Source organism: Eucalyptus grandis, chromosome 3 (genome assembly GCF_016545825.1).
Source record: "Eucalyptus grandis isolate ANBG69807.140 chromosome 3, ASM1654582v1, whole genome shotgun sequence".
NCBI classification, from domain to species: domain Eukaryota; kingdom Viridiplantae; phylum Streptophyta; class Magnoliopsida; order Myrtales; family Myrtaceae; genus Eucalyptus; species Eucalyptus grandis.
Window position 1 is genome coordinate 65,932,456 of NC_052614.1, and position 19,872 is coordinate 65,952,327.

The window sequence follows — 19,872 nt, forward strand, 5'->3', positions numbered from 1 at the left end:
CCGAGTGATCCAAGCGATTTCGGGTATTTTGCACACCCTAGTTTGCATTCATAATAAATAAAAGACACATTTTTACATTCTTGTCCAAATTTAAAATATAATAAAATTCAATAAAATTAGCACAAAAAAATTATCAAAAAATTTTGTGAATTTGATTTTTCTTTTATTATAAAAAATGGCTATTTCACATTAAGTATAAACATTATTTCGTTATAAATGTCATAATAAATCTTGATTATATAATAACAAAAGAAAAGTTACGCTACATATCAAGCATCTAATATACTACATACGTATTTTTGTTTCTTTGAGCACATTATACAACATTTTCTTGGGTACAATTTTATTAAGAAAAGGTTTTCCATTTAACACAACGACAATCCAATGATAGGATGGACCGATGATAACTTTTATATTAGTAAAAGGATGAAAATCGACGATCCATCTATGGTGACCCTCTTCAATCATTACCCGATTATAAAATACTCTAAACCATACATGCTCTACTCCATTTATAATTCTATGGTCCAAGATCAGTGAACTGCCGTCATTCATTCAAGTCGTCTGAAGGTCAATCTTTAACATGAATTGAAGCCCGATCTTGTGAAAAGAAGAGGCGTGACTTTTTTACCATTGGGCCAATGGATTGGGTTTCGATAATATTTTCCTTCGTTCGGAACCAGAAAAATAAAAATAAAAAAAAAAAAATTTAAAAAACTCAAAATCATGCCTTAGCTAATTTTAGTATTTTTTTTTTTTTTTTTGTAACTGAAGAATAAAAAGGGGAAGGAAAAGGACCGAGATAAGGTCACCGACAGGTGACGCTTACCTTCCTCCCTTCGCCAGCTCCCCCGGTGTTGACAGTCAGGTCCTGGAATCATCACCAACGAACACCTCTCTCTATAATCTCCTTCTCTCTCTAAAAAATTCGATCCGCACCGCAGCCCAATCCGATCGCCGCCCCGATCGCCGCCGCCCGCCGCCGCTCGCCGGGGAATCTCCGCCCCGCCTTCCTCCATCGATCCTCCATGATCGTTAGGGTTTAGGCAGGGGATCCCGATCGCCGATTCCCCTCCCCTCCCCTTCCCCCCGCCGCCCAGCGGGCTCGGCCGCCGCGCGATTTCCCCGAAAATCTTCCGAACTGGGGGCGCATCAGTCGCAGCCTCACCGAGCCGCATCGGCGCAGGCTGGCGCTTCGGGACTCTGGTTCTTCGCCCGCCGCAACGATGCCCCCAAGTACCACACCCTAGCCTACCTCCCGCAGTTCGACTCCGCCCACCGCCACCCCCCGACCGCCGCCCCGCCCCTCCTCCTCCGCCGCCCCCGCCGCCGCGGCCGCGCCCCCGCCCCCGTCCCCGTCCCCATGGACGCCTCGAATTACGGCGGCTCCGCTGTCCCGGTCGAGGAGCCGGAGTACCTCGCCAGGTACATGGTGGTCAAGCACTCGTGGCGCGGCCGCTACAAGCGGATCCTCTGCATAGCGAGCGGGGCGATCATCACGCTGGATCCGAACACGCTCGTGGTGACGAATTATTACGACGTTGGGAACGACTACGACGGCGCGCTGCCGGTGCTCGGCCGGGACGAGAACTCGAGCGAGTTCAGCTTGAGCGTGAGGACCGAGGGCAAGGGGAAATTCAAGGGGATAAAGTTTTCGTCGCGGTACCGGGCGAGTATATTGACGGAATTGCACAGGATCAGGTGGAGTAGGATTGGACCGGTGGCTGAGTTCCCTGTTTTGCATTTGCGGCGAAGAAACGGGGAATGGGTTCCCTTCGTAAGTTAACCTTGTTTGTCTTCCCTTTTTTTTTTTCTATGTTGGTGTGCTTGGCATGTGTAGGACAGTCTGTAGACCTGATTGGGAAATTTTTACGTTGCCTGGCGATCGATGGGCTGATTGGCCAAAGTGAAGCTTCAGTGTGAAAAAGTGATTTTGAGAGGGCTTTAGTTCTTGTTAGGTTATGTCTGTCTCCATTGGCACTGTCCTTTTCGCAGAAACTCCTAATTTTACAATGGAGACTGTCCTCACTGGAAGAGGAATGAGGGCAACTGGGATGAGTGGGAATGTGCACGATTAGCTGAACCCTGCCTGGATGGAGAGGGTTTGAGTATGAAATGTGTGTCATATTTTTAGAACTCTTTGATAAGCTTGTCGAGAAATATTTAAAGCTTTATTCTCTTCTGTTGAAGGCCACAGCACATTTCGCCATGGATCAGTTATGATTTCTTAACTAGTCATAGGTGCTTGTAGGGTATGGGAGACGTAGCTTTAGGCATGGAGGTCCCTGCTTCATTCGTACTCGTTGCTGGCTTTTTTCCTTTTCCGGTTAAGATGCTTGGTGGATGGTCATAAATCTGGTTAAGATGCGTGGTATATGGTCATAAAAGTTTTGCGTGGACAAAAACCCTGGCCTCTTCTTGATAACCTTAAGTATGGAAATGGATTGATGACCATTGTAAAGACGCAACAGAGTTCATTAGCCATGAATTGAGATATTAAATTCTCAGCTAATAAGAATAAGATGGTATGTATGGCATTTGTAGTTGGAAAACTGAAATATCGAGTACATAGCTACAACATCGGAACTAGGTACTAGACTTGTGAATAGTTCATCATTACCAGACCTGAGAGGTTTTATGCCCCAACCTATCTTGCCTGTTGTCCCTACTTGCTAAATGTTTTTTACCTGTGGGGATTATTAAGCTTGCTTAAATTGGTGGGATTGATGCTGATAAGGTGAATCACTTTCAGAAGTTGTGAGTTTGACCTCATTCTCACATGTTTATAATGTTAATTGATGACAATCTCTTTCACCTAAGAGAAATTAATTTAACATGTTTGCAGAAATTGAAAGTGACTTATGTTGGGGTTGAGCTCGTTGACCTGAAGTCTGGTGATCTTCGGTGGTGCTTGGATTTTAGAGACATGGGTTCTCCAGCAATTATTCTCCTCTCTGATGTTTATGGAAAGAAAAATGGTGGACATAGCGGATTTATTCTTTGTCCATTATATGGAAGGAAGTCTAAGGCTTTCCAAGCTGCTTCAGGAACTACAGACACTGCTATCATCTCAAGTTTGGTATGGGGTTCTCTTTCTCTAGCTATACATTCAGTTCTAGTCAGAATGGCTTGCTGTAATCTCTGACTGTTTTTATGCTTTTAAGTCCTGTCTGTATATTGTCTACACATCTTTGCTATCGTGTTTCTCCTGAGAAGTGTAATTTCATGCATTGTTGTTTCACTCTATATCTGTTAACAGACGAAAACGGCGAAATCCATGGTCGGGTTATATTTATCTGTGGACAGTTCTCAATCTCCTACTGTAGCTGAGTATATAAAGCAACGAAGTAACTCCTTTGAACTTCTTATTCTGTTTTTATTTTTCCCCGAGCTATCTCCTCATCTCTTAGTTGATTTTGACTAATTTAAATGGCAGGGAAAGAGCCTGTTGGAGCGGAAGAAGCCCCTCTTGGGGGTTGGTTGGTGATGAGGTTGCGCACTGCCGCGCATGGAACTTTAAATTTTCCGGGACAGGGTTTCAGTGTTGGTCCTAAAGGAGGTATTGGAGAACATGGTGATTCTGTACCTCGTCAACTTATACTTACAAAGATTTCTATTGTCGAGAGGCGCCCTGATAATTATGAAGTAAGCTAATTGTCTTATTAATTTTTCAATGTCTCTTGTTTTACTTTTTATTTTTCTGAAATAGAAGCTAGGGCAACATTGATGGTAGTGAAATGTGACGAACTGTGACTAGAAATTCATATTTTTTTCAAAAAGCATAAAAAGCAAAGTAAATTTATTTTTTTATTAATATGAGGCTGCAATGAAGTTGTATTGAATTATAGGAAATGGCTGCAGAAAATGCATGTAGGACACTATTACCTTAAGTGATTGTGCACGTATCTACATATACAATTACATGCATGTTTGAAATTCTGTATCTTTTTCTGTAATTATACACAGGTGCACACTTGGAAATTTGCTCATCTCATAGTGTGATAATTTTATCAATGTTAAAAATCATCCTTAGATTTGTGCAGGCTGTTATTGTTAGGCCGTTATCTGCAGTAAGCTCTCTTGTTCGGTTTGCGGAAGAGCCCCAGATCTTTGCGATTGAATTTAATGATGGATGCCCTGTACATGTAAGCAAATCATTGTATTTGAATTTTCTTTTGTCTTTGGGCCAATTTTTAAAGGGTGTTGCTCTCTTAGGTTTATGCCAGCACATCTCGTGATAGCTTACTTGCTACAGTTCGTGATGTCCTGCAAACTGAAGTAAGTGGATCCTTTTCCAAATTGGACATTTTCATGGATGGAACAAAACTTGTTGCCATGCTTTTTTCCTTGGACATTATAGTTAGAGTGAGTTAATTCTGTTAGTTGTGGACACTCCAATGGTTTTACTGTACTGGTGCAGGGTCAGTGTGCGGTACCTGTGCTACCAAGGCTGACGATGCCTGGTCACCGTCTTGATCCGCCTTGTGGAAGGGTGCACATATCACTGCATCAATCTCTAACTGGACAACAGCGTCATGTTGCTGATATGGAAAGCGCGTCAATGCACTTAAAACACTTAGCAGCATCTGCCAAAGATGCTGTGGCAGAAGCTGGTTCTATTCCTGGTTCAAGAGCTAAGCTGTGGCGCAGAATTAGAGAGTTCAATGCATGTATACCATATGGTGGCGTGCCTCCTACTATAGAAGTACCCGAAGTTACTTTAATGGCCTTAATAACTATGCTTCCAGCAACTCCCAACTTTCCTCCTGAGTCCCCTCCTCTTCCGGCGCCTTCTCCTAAAGCAGCTGCAACAGTTGTTGGCTTTGTCACATGTTTGCGTCGAATATTGGCTTCAAGGAATGCAGCTTCACATGTGATGTCCTTTCCTGCTGCTGTAGGGAGAATAATGGGTTTGCTTAGAAATGGGTCAGAGGCTATTGCTGCTGAATCTGCAGGGCTTGTTGCTGGACTTATTGGTGGTGGTCCTGGAGATTCAAATACTATGACAGATTCTAAGGGAGAGCAGCATGCCACAATTATGCACACTAAGTCGGTGTTGTTTGCAAATCATGATTATATTATTATTCTTGCTAACAGACTTAAGCCTATGTCAGTATCCCCCTTATTGTCCATGGCAGTTGTTGAAATTTTAGAGGCCATGATATGCGAGCCACACAGTGAAACTACTCAATACACAGTTTTTGTTGAGTTGTTACGTCAGGTTGCTGGTTTACGTCGGCGGTTGTTTGCCTTGTTTGGGCACCCTGCTGAGAGCATCAGGGAAACTGTTGCTGTAATAATGCGAACAATTGCAGAAGAAGATGCCATTGCCGCTGAGTCCATGCGGGATGCTGCTCTCCGTGATGGTGCTCTACTGAGGCATCTCTTGCATGCTTTTTTTCTTCCTGCTGGGGAACGCCGCGAAGTTAGTCGGCAGCTTGTTGCTCTTTGGGCGGATTCATATCAACCGGCTCTTGATTTGTTATCTAGAGTTTTGCCTCCAGGACTGGTTGCTTATTTGCGTACAAGAACTGCAGGGTCTCTCTCAGAAGATGCACACCAAGAAGTATCTGTCTTGAGTAGAAGGCGCAGACGTCTTCTTCAGCAGAGGAAAGGTCATGTTGGAAACAGATTGCAAGAACATCTGCAACCATCAACTAACAATTTTGAAGGAGGCGATAGGGTGAGGCAGACTAATGCTGGTGGTTTTAGAGGGGCCGATAGCTATCAACGATCAGCTCTTGATCCTGCTTTTGGACAGGCTTCTGGCACTAATCCCCCTTCTTCTCGTACAGTTGAAAATTTGAATGGGGATATGACCTCCAATGGGGTTGCTCCTCATGATCCTCCATCTTTTGCTACTTCAGCTAATGTACAATCACCAAATCCACCCGATGCATCAGAACCAACTGAGCCAAGCACAATTGATTCTGATCCTAACACTGTTGGTTACCAGGACAATGGCCTTCCAGCTCCTGCTCAGGTTGTAGTGGAGAATACTCCTGTGGGATCTGGGAGGCTACTTTGCAATTGGCCTGAGTTTTGGCGAGCTTTTAGTCTGGATCACAATCGTGCGGATTTAATATGGAATGAGCGAACTAGGCAGGAGTTGAGGGAGGCTTTGCAGGCTGAAGTTCACAAATTGGACGTTGAGAAAGAACGCACAGAAGATATTGTTCCAGGAGGTGCAACAATAGAACTTTTGACAGGGCAAGAGAGTGTACCTCAAATATCATGGAATTATTCTGAGTTCTTAGTTAGTTATCCTAGCTTATCTAAGGAAGTTTGCGTGGGTCAATATTATTTACGATTGCTGCTTGACAGCAGCACCAATGGCAGGGCACAAGATTTTCCTCTGCGTGACCCTGTTGCTTTCTTTAGGGCTCTGTATCATAGGTTCTTATGTGATGCAGACATAGGACTTACTGTTGATGGTGCTATTCCTGATGAATTGGGTTCATCTGATGATTGGTGTGACATGGGAAGATTGGATGGCTTTGGAGGAGGCGGCGGCTCTTCAGTTAGAGAGCTTTGTGCTAGGGCGATGGCAATTGTTTATGAGCAGCATCACAAAACAATAGGTCCTTTTGAGGGCACAGCCCATGTTACTGTTCTCTTAGACAGAACTGATGATAGAGCATTGAGGCACCGCCTTCTTCTGCTACTGAAGGTACTAAGGACAAGCTGAGTCTCTCTCTCTCTCTCTCTCTCTCAGTGTGGGGCTCAGGAGAGTGGGAAATATGTTTGGATATCTACAATTTTGAGCCAATTATGTCCTGATCCTGTCGGGTGCTATTATTTCTTAATTGATATTCCATTTCAATCTGGCATTCCTCTCTTTTTCTTTTCTCGGTTGGTTGGGGGGGACACACTTGTCACTCTTGTGACTGCTGGAATTTATTCCATCCTATTCATCAACCTCTTCCTACTCCCTTTCTCTTCTTTGTGCAGTGTCTACTACTGATTGATCAACTTGAATCTAGTTGAAAACGACTTTACTAGTGAATAGCAGATATGAGTATGAAAATGGATAGATCTCTATATCTACATGGCTTTTATGCCTGAAGAAAGCTTTTCCTGCCATTACGATAGATAATCAGAGTAATTGCTTAATTTAATGTGAGTTTTTCGTTTGCTTCACATTTTTTATTCAAGATAAATTCACATGCAGGTTCTAATGAAGGATTTATCAAATGTTGAGGCTTCTGTCTTGGTTGGTGGGTCTGTGTTGGCTGTTGATCTGTTGACAGCAGTTCATGAAGCATCAGAAAGGACAGCGATCCCTCTGCAGTCAAACCTGATAGCTGCTACTGCATTTATGGAACCACTGAAGGAATGGATGTTTACTGATAAAGATGGTGTACAAGTTGGACCTGTGGAGAAAGATGCAATTAGAAGGTTTTGGTCAAAGAAAACAATTGATTGGACGACTAGGTGTTGGGCTTCTGGGATGGTTGACTGGAAAAGACTGCGTGATATTCGCGAACTGCGATGGGCTTTAGCTATTCGGGTTCCAGTGCTCACGCCAGCACAGGTAATATACCAATTAGCAAGAATTTCTGATTGCAGTGGATACATTTTTTCCCCCTGATAATTCTGTTGGTTGCTGTCACAATTGCAACAGATCTAATGAATATTAACCTTAATTTTGGTAGTTGCAATGCTATCAAGTTTGATCAAAGTTCTTTCTAGCTAATAAATTTCTTTTACATAGCTTGGAATTTTTTTTTATTTTCTTGAGAAGTGAGTCTAAAGAATTTGCACCATTATCAAAATTGTTTTGACCGTTTGAGTCTAAAACTGGAAAGCCTGTGAAATAAATCTGGGAATGAACATTGAGAAGCTATGATATTGGTCATGCTATTACCTTCTTTTTTTTTTTCTTTTTTTAAATTGCCTTAAATTTTACTTTATTGTCATGTATAACTTTAAAGTGTCTCAATGAGTAAAGAATTAGAGACTAAGATGTTTGTTAACCTCTTGGGAAAATTGAATATATGATGGCAAACAGAAAGCGATGCCAACAGCTTTCCTTTTTTCTTTTTTTTCCCAAAGTTCAGTCCACTTTACAAGCTTAGAGTAGACCTTAGTTGTCTATCCTTTTATTTGTTTATTAAATTTTTTGTAAAACATTGTTCCAACTTCTCTAAATCAATAATAGAAGATGATTTCCTTGTTAGTTTATTGGTTATCTACCACACATTCCCTTATAGTAAAGGAAGTTTCTTTAACTATCTCCCATGTGCATTTGATGAATACATCTATCCTTGGAGTTACGAATAAAAAGAAAAAAACTTGGAGTTTAATTGCTACTAAGTATCATCTCAAATAAACAATGCACCAGGTGTTCCCCTTTTTCCCCTAAATTTTGAGGTAGAAGTCCTTATTGTTTCTCAATTATTGTCCCAGTCGAGTCGCATATTGCCAGTTTGTTTAGTCTCATGTTATTTTGGAAACCGATGAGAATGGATGGACTTCAGTTATTCCTAAACAACTCCTTCGTGTGATTTTTGTTTTATCCTTCCCTGCTAGTTACATGGTGTTCTGATGGATTGGTTACTTGTACAGATAGGGGAGGCAGCATTGTCCATATTGCACAGCATGGTGTCTGCTCATTCTGATATAGATGATGCTGGAGAATTAGTCACTCCAACTCCCAGAGTGAAAGGAATCCTGTCAAGTCAGCGCTGCCTCCCGCACATTGCACAGGTGCAATAAGATACCTTCAAAAATTGCTCACTAATGACATTGTGGTTTTCTTTATTGAGATGGACTTGATGAGTATACAAGTGTTTACCTAGGTTTGTTTGGGTGGTGGATAGCTCCTTGTAAAGTTTCAGCCAACTTAAAACCAGTTCTATCTGGCTTTCATTTGGAAATACCATCCACAGATACAATTCTCTCTGATTTCCTATGGAAATATCTTTTCAATTGGCTTGGACTTTCAGTTTCAAAAACCAATAGTCTGCTGAGAAACAAATTAAATTTCTGGTTGACATGATACATAACAATCTGGTAGGCATGTGCTAATGCAGGGCCATAATTTTAAAAAGTTATTACTTTCCAACCTTGGCATGGTAGGTAAGGAATGGGCAATCTGTGTGTGGATTAGCACACAAGATAGGTTCAATTCCACACAACACCAAGTGCAAATAATCCTTTTTTTTTTTTCCCGATACATTAAGCTTTTCTTTAACCTGGTGCATGAGCCTGGTTGGACATGTCATCTCTGGCCTGGGATTCAACTACCTAAAGTGGGGATGCTGAAATATTGTGTCTGATTGTCAGAAACAATGCAAGATTGATTTGAATGCCACTGGTCTACAAGGTTTCTTGGGAACTGATGTTTGAACAGTTAACTGCTCCATAGTTTTTTTTTATACAATTTTTGTTCATCCTGATGTTTTTAGCATGTCATTTTCAGAAGGTTCAAATTTCAAAATTGTAAGTTCACGTTAAGTTGGTATTGTTAAGAATCATCACACTGGTGGTACCGCAATTTTTGCTGGGCAACAGATTTAGTTCACTGTTCTTCTCGTTCAGCCCTGATTAGTGCCCTGTGAGTGGGTTCATCATGTGAATACTGAGGGTTGACCATTTCTTTTACAGTTGACATGAGTACATGAATCTTGTTGTACATAAGAGATGGCTTATGATCGTATATATTCTGTTTGGGAGGTATGTTTTTGGACTCTCCTTTCTTTCAACGGGAAAGAAAAGAGAACTTGGGGGGTTGGGGGAGGTTTTGATGCAAAATTCTTATATCTTGACACAATGACTGTTGCAATTAAATACTAAAATTGCCTCTCTTTTGCTCGGCTATAAAATCAGGCAATGCTTTCTGGTGAACCAAGTATTGTGGAGAGTGCTGCGGCATTGCTGAAGGCTATTGTTACGAGAAATCCCAAAGCTATGATTCGGCTATATAGCACTGGCGCCTTTTATTTTGCCCTTGCATACCCTGGATCTAATCTTCTTTCAATTGCACACCTCTTCTCAGTCACTCATGTCCATCAAGCATTTCATGGAGGTGAAGAAGCGGCAGTTTCTTCGTCTTTGCCACTGGCAAAACGGAGTGTCCTTGGTGGGCTCCTTCCAGAGTCATTGCTATATGTGTTGGAGCGGAGTGGTCCTGCTGCATTTGCAGCAGCAATGGTTTCTGATTCTGATACTCCAGAGATTATATGGACCCACAAGATGCGAGCAGAAAATCTCATCCGCCAGGTAGGAAGATGCATTGTTTCTCCTAGTCCTCCCCACAGGGAGCACATCTGCCTACATTTAAACAAAGTTTCCTTATAGGAACTAATCCGGCATCAACTTTCCTTATTATCACATTAATAGCAATATATAATCTTCTGTAGTGGATTGACAATAAATCACTTTGACTACCAGAAAAAAAAAAGGATTTTGCTGGGAGGAGCGGACTTGCATTCATGTTTCCCTTTTTTCTGCACCAGGTTTTGCAACATCTTGGTGATTTTCCCCAGAAATTGTCTCAGCACTGTCATTCTTTATATGAATATGCTCCAATGCCACCTGTGACATATCCAGAGCTAAGAGATGAGATGTGGTGTCACCGATATTACCTTCGTAACTTGTGTGATGAGATCCGATTCCCTAATTGGCCAATAGTAGAACATGTCGAATTCCTGCAGTCCCTACTTGTAATGTGGCGTGAAGAGCTAACAAGAAGACCTATGGATCTTTCAGAAGAAGAAGCTTGCAAAATTCTGGAGATTTCCCCAGAAGATATATCAAGTGATGAAGTTGCCAAGAACGTTTCTATCGATACATTTGAGGAGACAGCCAGTATCTCCAAGCAAATTGAGAACATTGATGAAGAAAAGCTGAAGAGACAATATAGGAAGCTTGCAATGAAATATCACCCTGATAAAAATCCTGAAGGAAGAGAGAAGTTTCTTGCTGTGCAAAAAGCTTACGAACGTCTCCAGGTGGGTTAATTACTCAATAATGACTGAGAATCAGCGCTGGTCTAATTGGCCCATGAATCTGAGTTTTTCATTATTTCAGATTTGTAAAGTTAATTGCTTTCTCACCTGACCTACTGTCTTTTGGATTGTGAAACTTTTCCACATCTTATCTTGTAGAATTATAGTAATTTCAAAGCTTTAGTGTTCTGTAGTAGGTAATGACGATTGGCAAGAAATTTACATGCCATATTGTATATTTGCCCATTATGACATAGTGACTTAACAGACTACATGGACAAGTGAAATTTAGCATCATCATCATAAAGTGTATTAGATAAGAGAAAATGCATTCGAAGTGTATGATACAAATGGGATTGTTAGTTTTGAAAATAATTATGATGAGTTAAATTTTCGAGAGGTCAAGTCACGGTGTAAAAATTACTTTAAATGGTTCGCATTGGGGGACATTTATACTTGAAATTAGTTAATTGTATTTCTTCACATGTCAAACATCTTCTGAACACTAGATGACTGGTAATTTTAGGCCACAATTCAAGGGTTGCAAGGTCCCCAGACTTGGAGGTTGTTGCTTCTACTGAAAGGACAGTGTATTTTGTACCGACGTTATGGGGATGTGCTCGAGCCTTTTAAATATGCTGGCTATCCAATGTTGCTGAACGCTGTGACTGTGGACAAAGATGACAACAATTTCCTATCTTCAGAAAGAGCACCTCTTCTTGTTGCTGCATCAGAGCTTCTGTGGCTAACGTAAGCTTCTTTGGTGTTAACGATTTTTCTTTTGTTGTCTCAAACATATCTGATGCATGTCTAGCCTCATCTTTGTCCCCATTCTAGGTGTGCATCATCTTCTCTGAATGGTGAAGAGCTCGTGAGGGATGATGGGATACAGCTCCTTGCGAATCTTTTATGTCGATGCATGGGTGTTGTTCAGCCAACTACTCCGGCAAGTGAACCATCTGCAATTATTGTGACTAATGTGATGCGGACATTTGCTGTCTTAAGCCGGTTTGAAAGTGCCAGGGTAGAGATGCTTGAGTTTTCTGGTTTAGTCGACGACATTGTGCACTGCACTGAACTTGAGCTTGTACCTGGGGCCGTGGATGCTTCCTTGCAGACTATTGCCCATGTCTGTGTATCCTCAGAGTTGCAAAATGCTTTGTTGAACGCTGGTGTGTTGTGGTAAGTTAAATTTTTCATCTCATCCAATTTTTTTCTTTTGTGTCATTCAGTCAATGGTCAATCCATACCATTGTTTGCTAGCATGTCTGCATCAGTTATTTGGATAAGCAGCTTGGTTTTGTCACGTTACTGGAATAGCTTAGGATAATAAAGATTTAGGCCCTTGGCTGGGTATGATTCATGAGGTTTGGCTTTAACTGATGGTTTTTTGAAGATTAAACAAAATGTTATTAATATGTTGGCCCTTATAGAAAATAACTTTAGAGAAGATGTCGTCCATATAGATTGATTTCAAATTATGTTGGATCATTTGTATCATAAAAGACTGCTTATGTAGTTACAACTCCCTCCGTTACTTTTCCATGTACCTTTTTTCAACTTCCCCAAAGTTGAAGCAAAAATGGAGCATGATTTGATAGTTGAAGAATATACTGACAGTGCATACAAAAATGAAATCATATTGGTTGTTCCTGATTAGTAGTATAGACTACTTCCTTCAGAAGTTATTGTTTTCTTCTAATCAGCCTTGCAGTATAAAGATTCTGCTTAATTTCTTCGTTGGAAGATACTATTGCTGATTGGAGAATTTTTTGTTTACATTGTCTTCCAAACTTACAAAAACAAAGGACTAGCAGCGTCTTTGTTAGACATAAATATTAAAGGACTCTGTCAGTTTCTTAATCATTTCTTTCCAGGATGTTGTCCGTACCCTGTGCAGACCTGTGTATATTTGCTGAGATATAAAGGCCCTCTTTGTCTCTGAATCTTGTATAAGTTAGACAAGAGTTGCATACTGGCGTGTGCCAGAAAACCAACTGGTGCAAGAGCTTTGGGATGAGCAACTATTGTTGTGACTTGAATCAAATTGCGCCAAACTTTAGAGCCAAAGCCAATCCAAATTGTCTCTGGATTTTGTATAAGTTAGACAAGAGTTGCATCTAGGTGTGTGCCAGAAAACCAACTGGAGCAAGAATTTTGGGAGGAGCCAATATTGTTGTGACTTGAATCAAATTGAGCCAAACCAGAAAGCAAAAGCCAGTCCGAGTTGTTTCCCAAAATAATGCATTGGTCACTCCTGGTTGCTTCTGAGCTGTTGCTTGTTGTAATGCTTCATTGTGCCTTCACATGAAATTGGTTAGTTTACATTGAAGTGAGATATATGCTAGCTTCTTCTTCTTCTTTTTTGTTTGGGGGCGGGGGTTGGGGCCTGGGGACATTTTCCTCTTGATAGATTAGTGTTTGAGGGGGTCTCTAAGCTTCATATTGTTGCCAATGTACATCTAGATCTTGTGATTAGGGCAATCCCTTGAAGTGATCTGAGAACAACTTTTATGCAGTCTTGGCATGTGTTACCAATGTCGATTTGGGTTAGTTTTTCACACTAGTTGATTACAAGGCACATGCAAAATTTGTAGTTAAGCGTGTTTGGGTTAATTTATCATAGTGATATGTTGTCTATAACATGATCATATATGTCTAAACCCATTTGTACCCATTTATGTATAGAACTAATATCTTTTTTTGATTAAGTATGTTAATTAAGATTGCATACTTAGATTTGCCATGTCATATAATCCCATAAGTAAGTTTGTTGTATTTGGGTTCCGAAGTGGTGACACATTCATGTGTAATGGTTGTTTTGGACCTATGACAACATATCATTGTGACACCGCATCCTATGGCACAAAAAATTGAATTAACAATTCTAGTTTGAATCTAAGAAAGAGCCTCAGAAGGGAAATTAGAATTGAAGGTTCTGTTGTGCCATGGCAGGAGCAATGAAAGCGGGGGAGTGGTCTTCAATTCAAAATACTAATAAAAGAGAACCCTTGAAACCTAGTAAGAGAGGGGAACAATCTGTCAGTAAATCCTAATTAGCACCTAGAGACGAAAGTATTGAGTGCTTCTGATTTGACAGTGTTGTGTTGGTGATGAATTTTAGGTAGATGACCTCTACATGGTTTGGGATTCTTGTGCGCACACCGAAAGAGCTTGGACTCTTCTTTTATTTAGAGAACACACGATAAGTCTCGTCAAAATCATTGGTCACAACTTCTTCTTTAATTAAATATATCGTGTATTGATTCCTATATAATTTTTTGATTTTGTTGACATTGTAAAATTATAAGGGTTAATAACATGAAATGCCTCAAACTAATATATTTGTGATAAATTTGCCCTCTAATAGTTTACGTTAAGTTTTACCGTCAAATTATTGAGTTAGATAACATGTGGCAATTGACGAGTGTACCGGTTGGGAGTTTTACCCTCCATTTGTTTCTATGATTTTTTGTGTATTAATCCAATTTAATGGAAATTAATCGAGGGTAAATTTGTCAGAAATGTACCAGTTTTGGGTTTTTGGTGCCCAAAAAAATTAGTTTTGGGTAAATTTATCACAGGTATACCGGTTTGGAGATTTTGATGGTAAAAAATTTAGTTTGAGGTAAATTTGTCACGGGTATACCGGTTTGATGGTATTAACCCAAATAATAAAGGAGATGGATCGTATAGTTTAGGTATGTGGACATATCTATTGTTCCTCCATAAAGATGATTTTAGTCAAAAGATATAGAGATGACAATGCAAGGAAATGACAACATGAAAATAGAAGAGTATTCACAATCTTGATCTACCGTATCAGTCGAGCATGACTGATTATGCTGTTACAGTAATCTGAACCACAATCATGGTTAATTATATTTAAAGCAACAAAATTTACAAGTTATGTGCACCAATGTACATTGTACCAAACAAACATACACTATTCTATAAACAATAAATCTATGTTCCCCCTAAAAGTTACATTTCTCATACTAAAAGGGATTTCTTTCTTGTGGAAGTAATCAAAGAAGATTTGCTTTGACTTTAATAGCATGTTAGTGCTTATATTTATTTTTCCTTTCCAGCTCTGCCACTTGTTGATGGTGTTGGGGGAGAACACGCAGCTGTACCAACATCATTTTGCTTACCCTGTACTAATCTCCATTCTGCTCTTAGGTACCTTGTGCCCTTGTTGCTTCAGTATGACTCAACTGCAGAGGAATCTGGTGCCAATGAGTCACCTGGTGTTGGTGCTAGTGTTCAAATTGCTAAGAATTCACATGCTCTGCGAGCAGCCCAGGCCTTATCCAAGCTTAGTGGTTTGTGTATTGATGGGAGCTCGACACCTTATAATCAAGATGCAGCTGATTCTCTCAGAGCTTTGCTTACCCCTAAACTTGCCAGCTTGTTGAAAGATCATGTCCCTAAAGATCTACTATCCCGCTTGAACTCAAACCTCGAGTCTCCAGAAGTATGTAACTCACTTTTTAGCAGTTAACATGCTAATGAAAAGGCATTTATAGTCAGAGCAGTTACATGTTAAATTTTCACAATTTATTAAAACGATGGGAAGTATCTGCTTCTTGTTTAGTCATTAGTTGTTGAAGTCATCTAACCTGTTTATCTGTGCTTATTGCTATAGATCATATGGAATTCATCGACCCGAGCAGAATTACTGAAGTTTGTGGATGAACAACGTGCAGCCCAAGGACCAGATGGTACATATGATCTGAAGGAATCGCATGGGTTTGCTTATAAAGCGCTATCAAAAGAACTCTATGTTGGCCAAGTGTATTTGAGAGTGTACAATGACCAACCGGATTCTGAGATTAGTGAGCCAGAAGCATTCTGTGTTGCTTTAGTAGAGTTTATATCATCTGTTGTGCACAACAAATATCCTGTAGATACATATCTTCCGAGTAATGGTAACCAGAGTGAACTGGTGCCTGAATCACATGAGTCTCAAGGTGACAAGACTGATGGTAACCAGAGTGAACTGGTGCCTGAAACACACGAGTCTCAAGGTGACAAGACTGATGGATTAGGTGATGGGCAACATGTGCCCCCTGAATCTGCAGTAGTATCTGAGGGGCATGTAGCAGAGAAGGAAGAATTTCCCCTAGTCAAGAATCTTGGGTTTGGATTAATCTCGCTTCAGGTAGTTTCTTTTTCCCACACCTTTGTGATAAACCCTAAACAGGTAGCATATACTGTATCTTTGACTGATCTAAGTTTTTTTTCCCCCTTCAGAATCTGCTCACAAGCAATCCTAATCTAGCATCGATACTTTCTTCAAAAGAAAAGCTCGTGCCGATCTTTGAGTGCTTTTCTGTGCCTGAAGTATCTGAAAGCGACATCCCTCAGCTTTGCTTGAGTGTATTGTCACTATTGACTACTTATGCCCCCTGCTTAGAGGCCATGGTGGCAGATGTCTCTAGCATCCTTCTATTATTTCAGATGCTTCATGCCTCCCCTAAATGCCGCGAGGGGGCTCTACATGTTCTTTATGCATTGGCAAGCACACCAGAACTTGCATGGGCAGCTGCCAAGCATGGTGGAGTGGTCTATATTCTTGAGCTTCTTTTGCCTAGACAAGGTAGCTATCCTCATCAGGTTATTTCTTTGGATTTCTTCACTAAAACCCTTTAATGATAATTTAGGGGTATTGCAGAAGAGATCCCATTGCAGCAAAGAGCGTCAGCAGCCTCTCTGTTGGGAAAGCTCCTTGGGCAGCCAATGCATGGTCCTCGAGTTGCTATTACCCTAGGGAGATTTCTCCCAGATGGCCTTGTATCAGTTGTTAGGGATGGACCGGGTGAGGCTGTGGTGTCAGTGCTTGAACAGACTACAGAGACGCCAGAACTTGTATGGACACCCGCAATGGCCACTTCTTTATCAGCTCAAATAGCGACCATGGCATCAGACCTTTATCGTGAACAGATGAAAGGACGCATGATTGATTGGGATGTGCCTGAACAGACACCTGCCCAGCAGGAAATGAGAGATGAGCCCCAGGTATGCATCGCTGTTTTCTTGTCTTCTGTTAAGACATCTCACATTAGTCTTTGGACTAACACAGGGTTCTGCAGGTGGGTGGAATATATGTTAGGCTTTTCCTGAAAGATCCCAAGTTTCCCCTTAGGAACCCAAAGAGATTTTTGGAAGGACTGCTCGATCAGTACTTGTCATCAATTGCAGCCACACATTACGATGCACAAGCTGTGGACCCTGAGCTTCCGATGCTGTTGTCAGCTGCTTTGGTTTCCTTACTGCGAGTTCACCCTGCACTAGCAGATCACGTTGGTTATCTTGGATACGTGCCAAAGCTTGTTGCTGCAGTTGCCTATGAGGGGAGACGAGAAACAATGTCATCAGCAGGATTGAACACTGGAAGTACCACAGAGAGAACAGAGGAATCTGAGGATGGGTCTGCCCAACCTACTCAAACTCCTCAAGAGCGTGTACGTCTTAGTTGCTTACGCGTTCTACATCAACTTGCATCTAGTACTACTTGTGCAGAAGCAATGGCAGCGACTAGTGTTGGATCACCTCAGGTATTTTTTTTAATCCTGTTGCAACTTTTTCATGGAATTCTATTTTTTTTTCATTTTTAAAGAAAACTGGCAGTCTGTATTTCTGTGAGGCCTTAATGGTATTTCGCATACAAATCTTGTGTAGGTAATCAACATGGAAATATCGATAAGTCTTTTGTTGTGTTTGAAATCCTCAGGTTAGATCCTGTGGTCGATGAGGTTTCCTGAGTTTTTAATTAACATTCTGCAATGTCTGTTTCCCAGGTTGTTCCTCTTCTAATGAAAGCCATAGGATGGCAAGGGGGAAGCATATTAGCACTTGAGACATTAAAGCGTGTTGTTGGTGCTGGAAATAGGGCCAGGGATGCGCTTGTTGCACAAGGACTCAAGTAAGTTTAGTGCTTTGTTCTATAATATAAAATTGCAAGTCCTCCTTGTCCATGTGTCAACTCAGTTGCTTCCCCATTATCTAGCCTTGTTAAAAGCTGCTTTATGCAAGAGGAAGAAAACCAATAGGGTCGGATCTCTGATTCAGTGATTTGGTCTTCAGACAAAGAAATTTAATTTTGCTTTTTTTTTTGGTCAGGGGAGACTGAAATTGTGGAACTGTTTCTTTTGATAAATTTATATTTGCTCAGTATTTTCATTCAAAAGTTGTGAATGTTTTCTAAGTTAGATTACGCGGATACTTCACGTTATTTTTTTCTTTAAGAATCTAGCCATCTCATTCAAACCATGCTTGTTCAATCAGTGCTTCACTTCTGCATTTCTTATTGAGGAAGAGATTAATTGTGGGTCTGCAGGGTTGGTCTTGTGGAGGTACTTCTTGGTCTTCTTGACTGGAGAGCTGGAGGCAGAAATGGTCTTTGCTCGCAAATGAAGTGGAATGAATCTGAGGCATCTATCGGTAGAGTGCTGGCAATTGAGGTAAGAGTAATTATTTGTTGTCTATGTAAGTACTGTCTGGATGGAATCCGCAGCATAGACTTAACATAATATTAGCATAGGCTTATCATAAACGAGCTGCTGCTCATTTAATTTCCATGATCTCATTTATGCCTATACGACGGCTATGGTTATGAGTCTTTCCACCGCCCATGTGATTTTTTTTCCTTCCAAGTTCTGACCATTGTATTTTTTTGGGGGGCTTTAATGTTCCAAAATTTAGTTTCATTCTGATTCCCCCTTAGTGGATAGAGGGAAGGTGTTAATTTTTGCTCAATACATGTTATCCTGTCTTGTACTTAAAATTTCTCAAATATGTTATTCTCATGTGTCCATCCAGGTACTGCATGCATTCGCAACGGAAGGTGCCCACTGTACCAGAGTCCGTGAAATACTAGATTCCTCTGATGTAAGTGGGAGGGACCTGCTCATATATTCGGGTTTTCTGTTCAATAGTTTTGCTGCTTCACAATGTTGCTTATTTGTTCAGAAAAATCGTGTGGAATGTCAAGACATTCCTCAGGCTGTTTCGGTTCTAACTCATTTCGGTTCTAACTCATTTGGCTCAGGTATGGAGCGCATACAAAGATCAGAAACATGACCTTTTCCTCCCTTCAAATGCTCAATCTGCCGCTGCCGGAGTTGCTGGTCTAATTGAGCATTCTTCATCCAAGCTTACTTATGCACTACCTGCTCCCCCACCACAAGCTTCTAAACCCCCAAGTGCAGCGGTAACTGATATAAATGGAGAACAACACTTTTTTAGAGTTAAAGGGAAGCAAGAGGTTTCCTAGCCAGACTCTGCGGTACTTTAGTGTAGGACACTGTACAGTTTGATCAATCCTTTCCTATTTCTTCTTTTTCTTCTCTCCATCTCGGGGTCGACGGCATGCCATATGCGGATTTTCTTTTTATTTATCTTGAATGAGGAAAGCTTTTCATTTTTTTTACTGTAAAAAGGTGCTTGAATCTTTCTGTATATCGATTTCTCCTTTTTCCTTTTTTTTTTCCCTTATTTTCTTAAATAGCTGAGTTGATCTTGTGTATATACACTGTAAAAATATTTCTTGATCAAAGTATTTAGTCAATTTTATATTCTACCTGTCTTTTGCAACATGTTCATCTTGCAACTCCGTTTGTACACAGCACATGCACGCCTGCATGGTGCGTGGTCTTTGAATTAAGGCATGCCTCATCCAATTATTGGAAGCTTTAGAGCGATTTTAGAGAGGTTAAGAGTCTGTTTGGAGTAATTTTTACTTTTTACTTGCAACTTTTTTCCATATCTCACAGCATTCGAATTTTAAAATACTCGATACTCTTAAAATCATAATGATCTTATATCGATATTTAGTATATAATTCATTCATATTTTTCTGGGCGGGAGAGAGCAAAAAGTTACTTTCGACTTGTCATAAATCCAGGCGAACAAATCT

General features: G+C 40.7%; 1 protein-coding gene across 2 annotated transcripts; it reads left to right on the plus strand.

Moving 5' to 3' along the window:
• Positions 1–860: 860 nt before the first annotated feature.
• On the plus strand, positions 861–19,536 carry LOC104438472 (dnaJ homolog subfamily C GRV2). 2 transcript variants are annotated; one of them, XM_010051630.3, is made up of 22 exons: positions 861–1,777; positions 2,846–3,079; positions 3,260–3,347; positions 3,437–3,645; positions 4,044–4,145; positions 4,216–4,278; positions 4,421–6,670; positions 7,172–7,534; positions 8,569–8,709; positions 9,832–10,224; positions 10,461–10,955; positions 11,479–11,702; positions 11,790–12,134; positions 15,135–15,429; positions 15,601–16,116; positions 16,209–16,554; positions 16,630–16,973; positions 17,048–17,512; positions 17,756–17,880; positions 18,295–18,418; positions 18,777–18,845; positions 19,006–19,536. In XM_010051630.3, the coding sequence occupies exons 1-22, from the start codon at positions 1,364–1,366 to the stop codon at positions 19,228–19,230; spliced, it is 7,830 nt and encodes a 2,609-aa protein (XP_010049932.2). In that variant the 5' UTR covers positions 861–1,363; the 3' UTR covers positions 19,231–19,536. The 2 variants fall into 2 exon arrangements, with proteins under 2 accessions (XP_010049932.2, XP_039164959.1); XM_039309025.1 differs by lacking the exons at positions 861–1,777; positions 2,846–3,079; positions 3,260–3,347 and having other exon boundaries at positions 3,443–3,645; positions 4,034–4,145.
• The last annotated feature ends 336 nt before the right edge of the window (positions 19,537–19,872 follow it).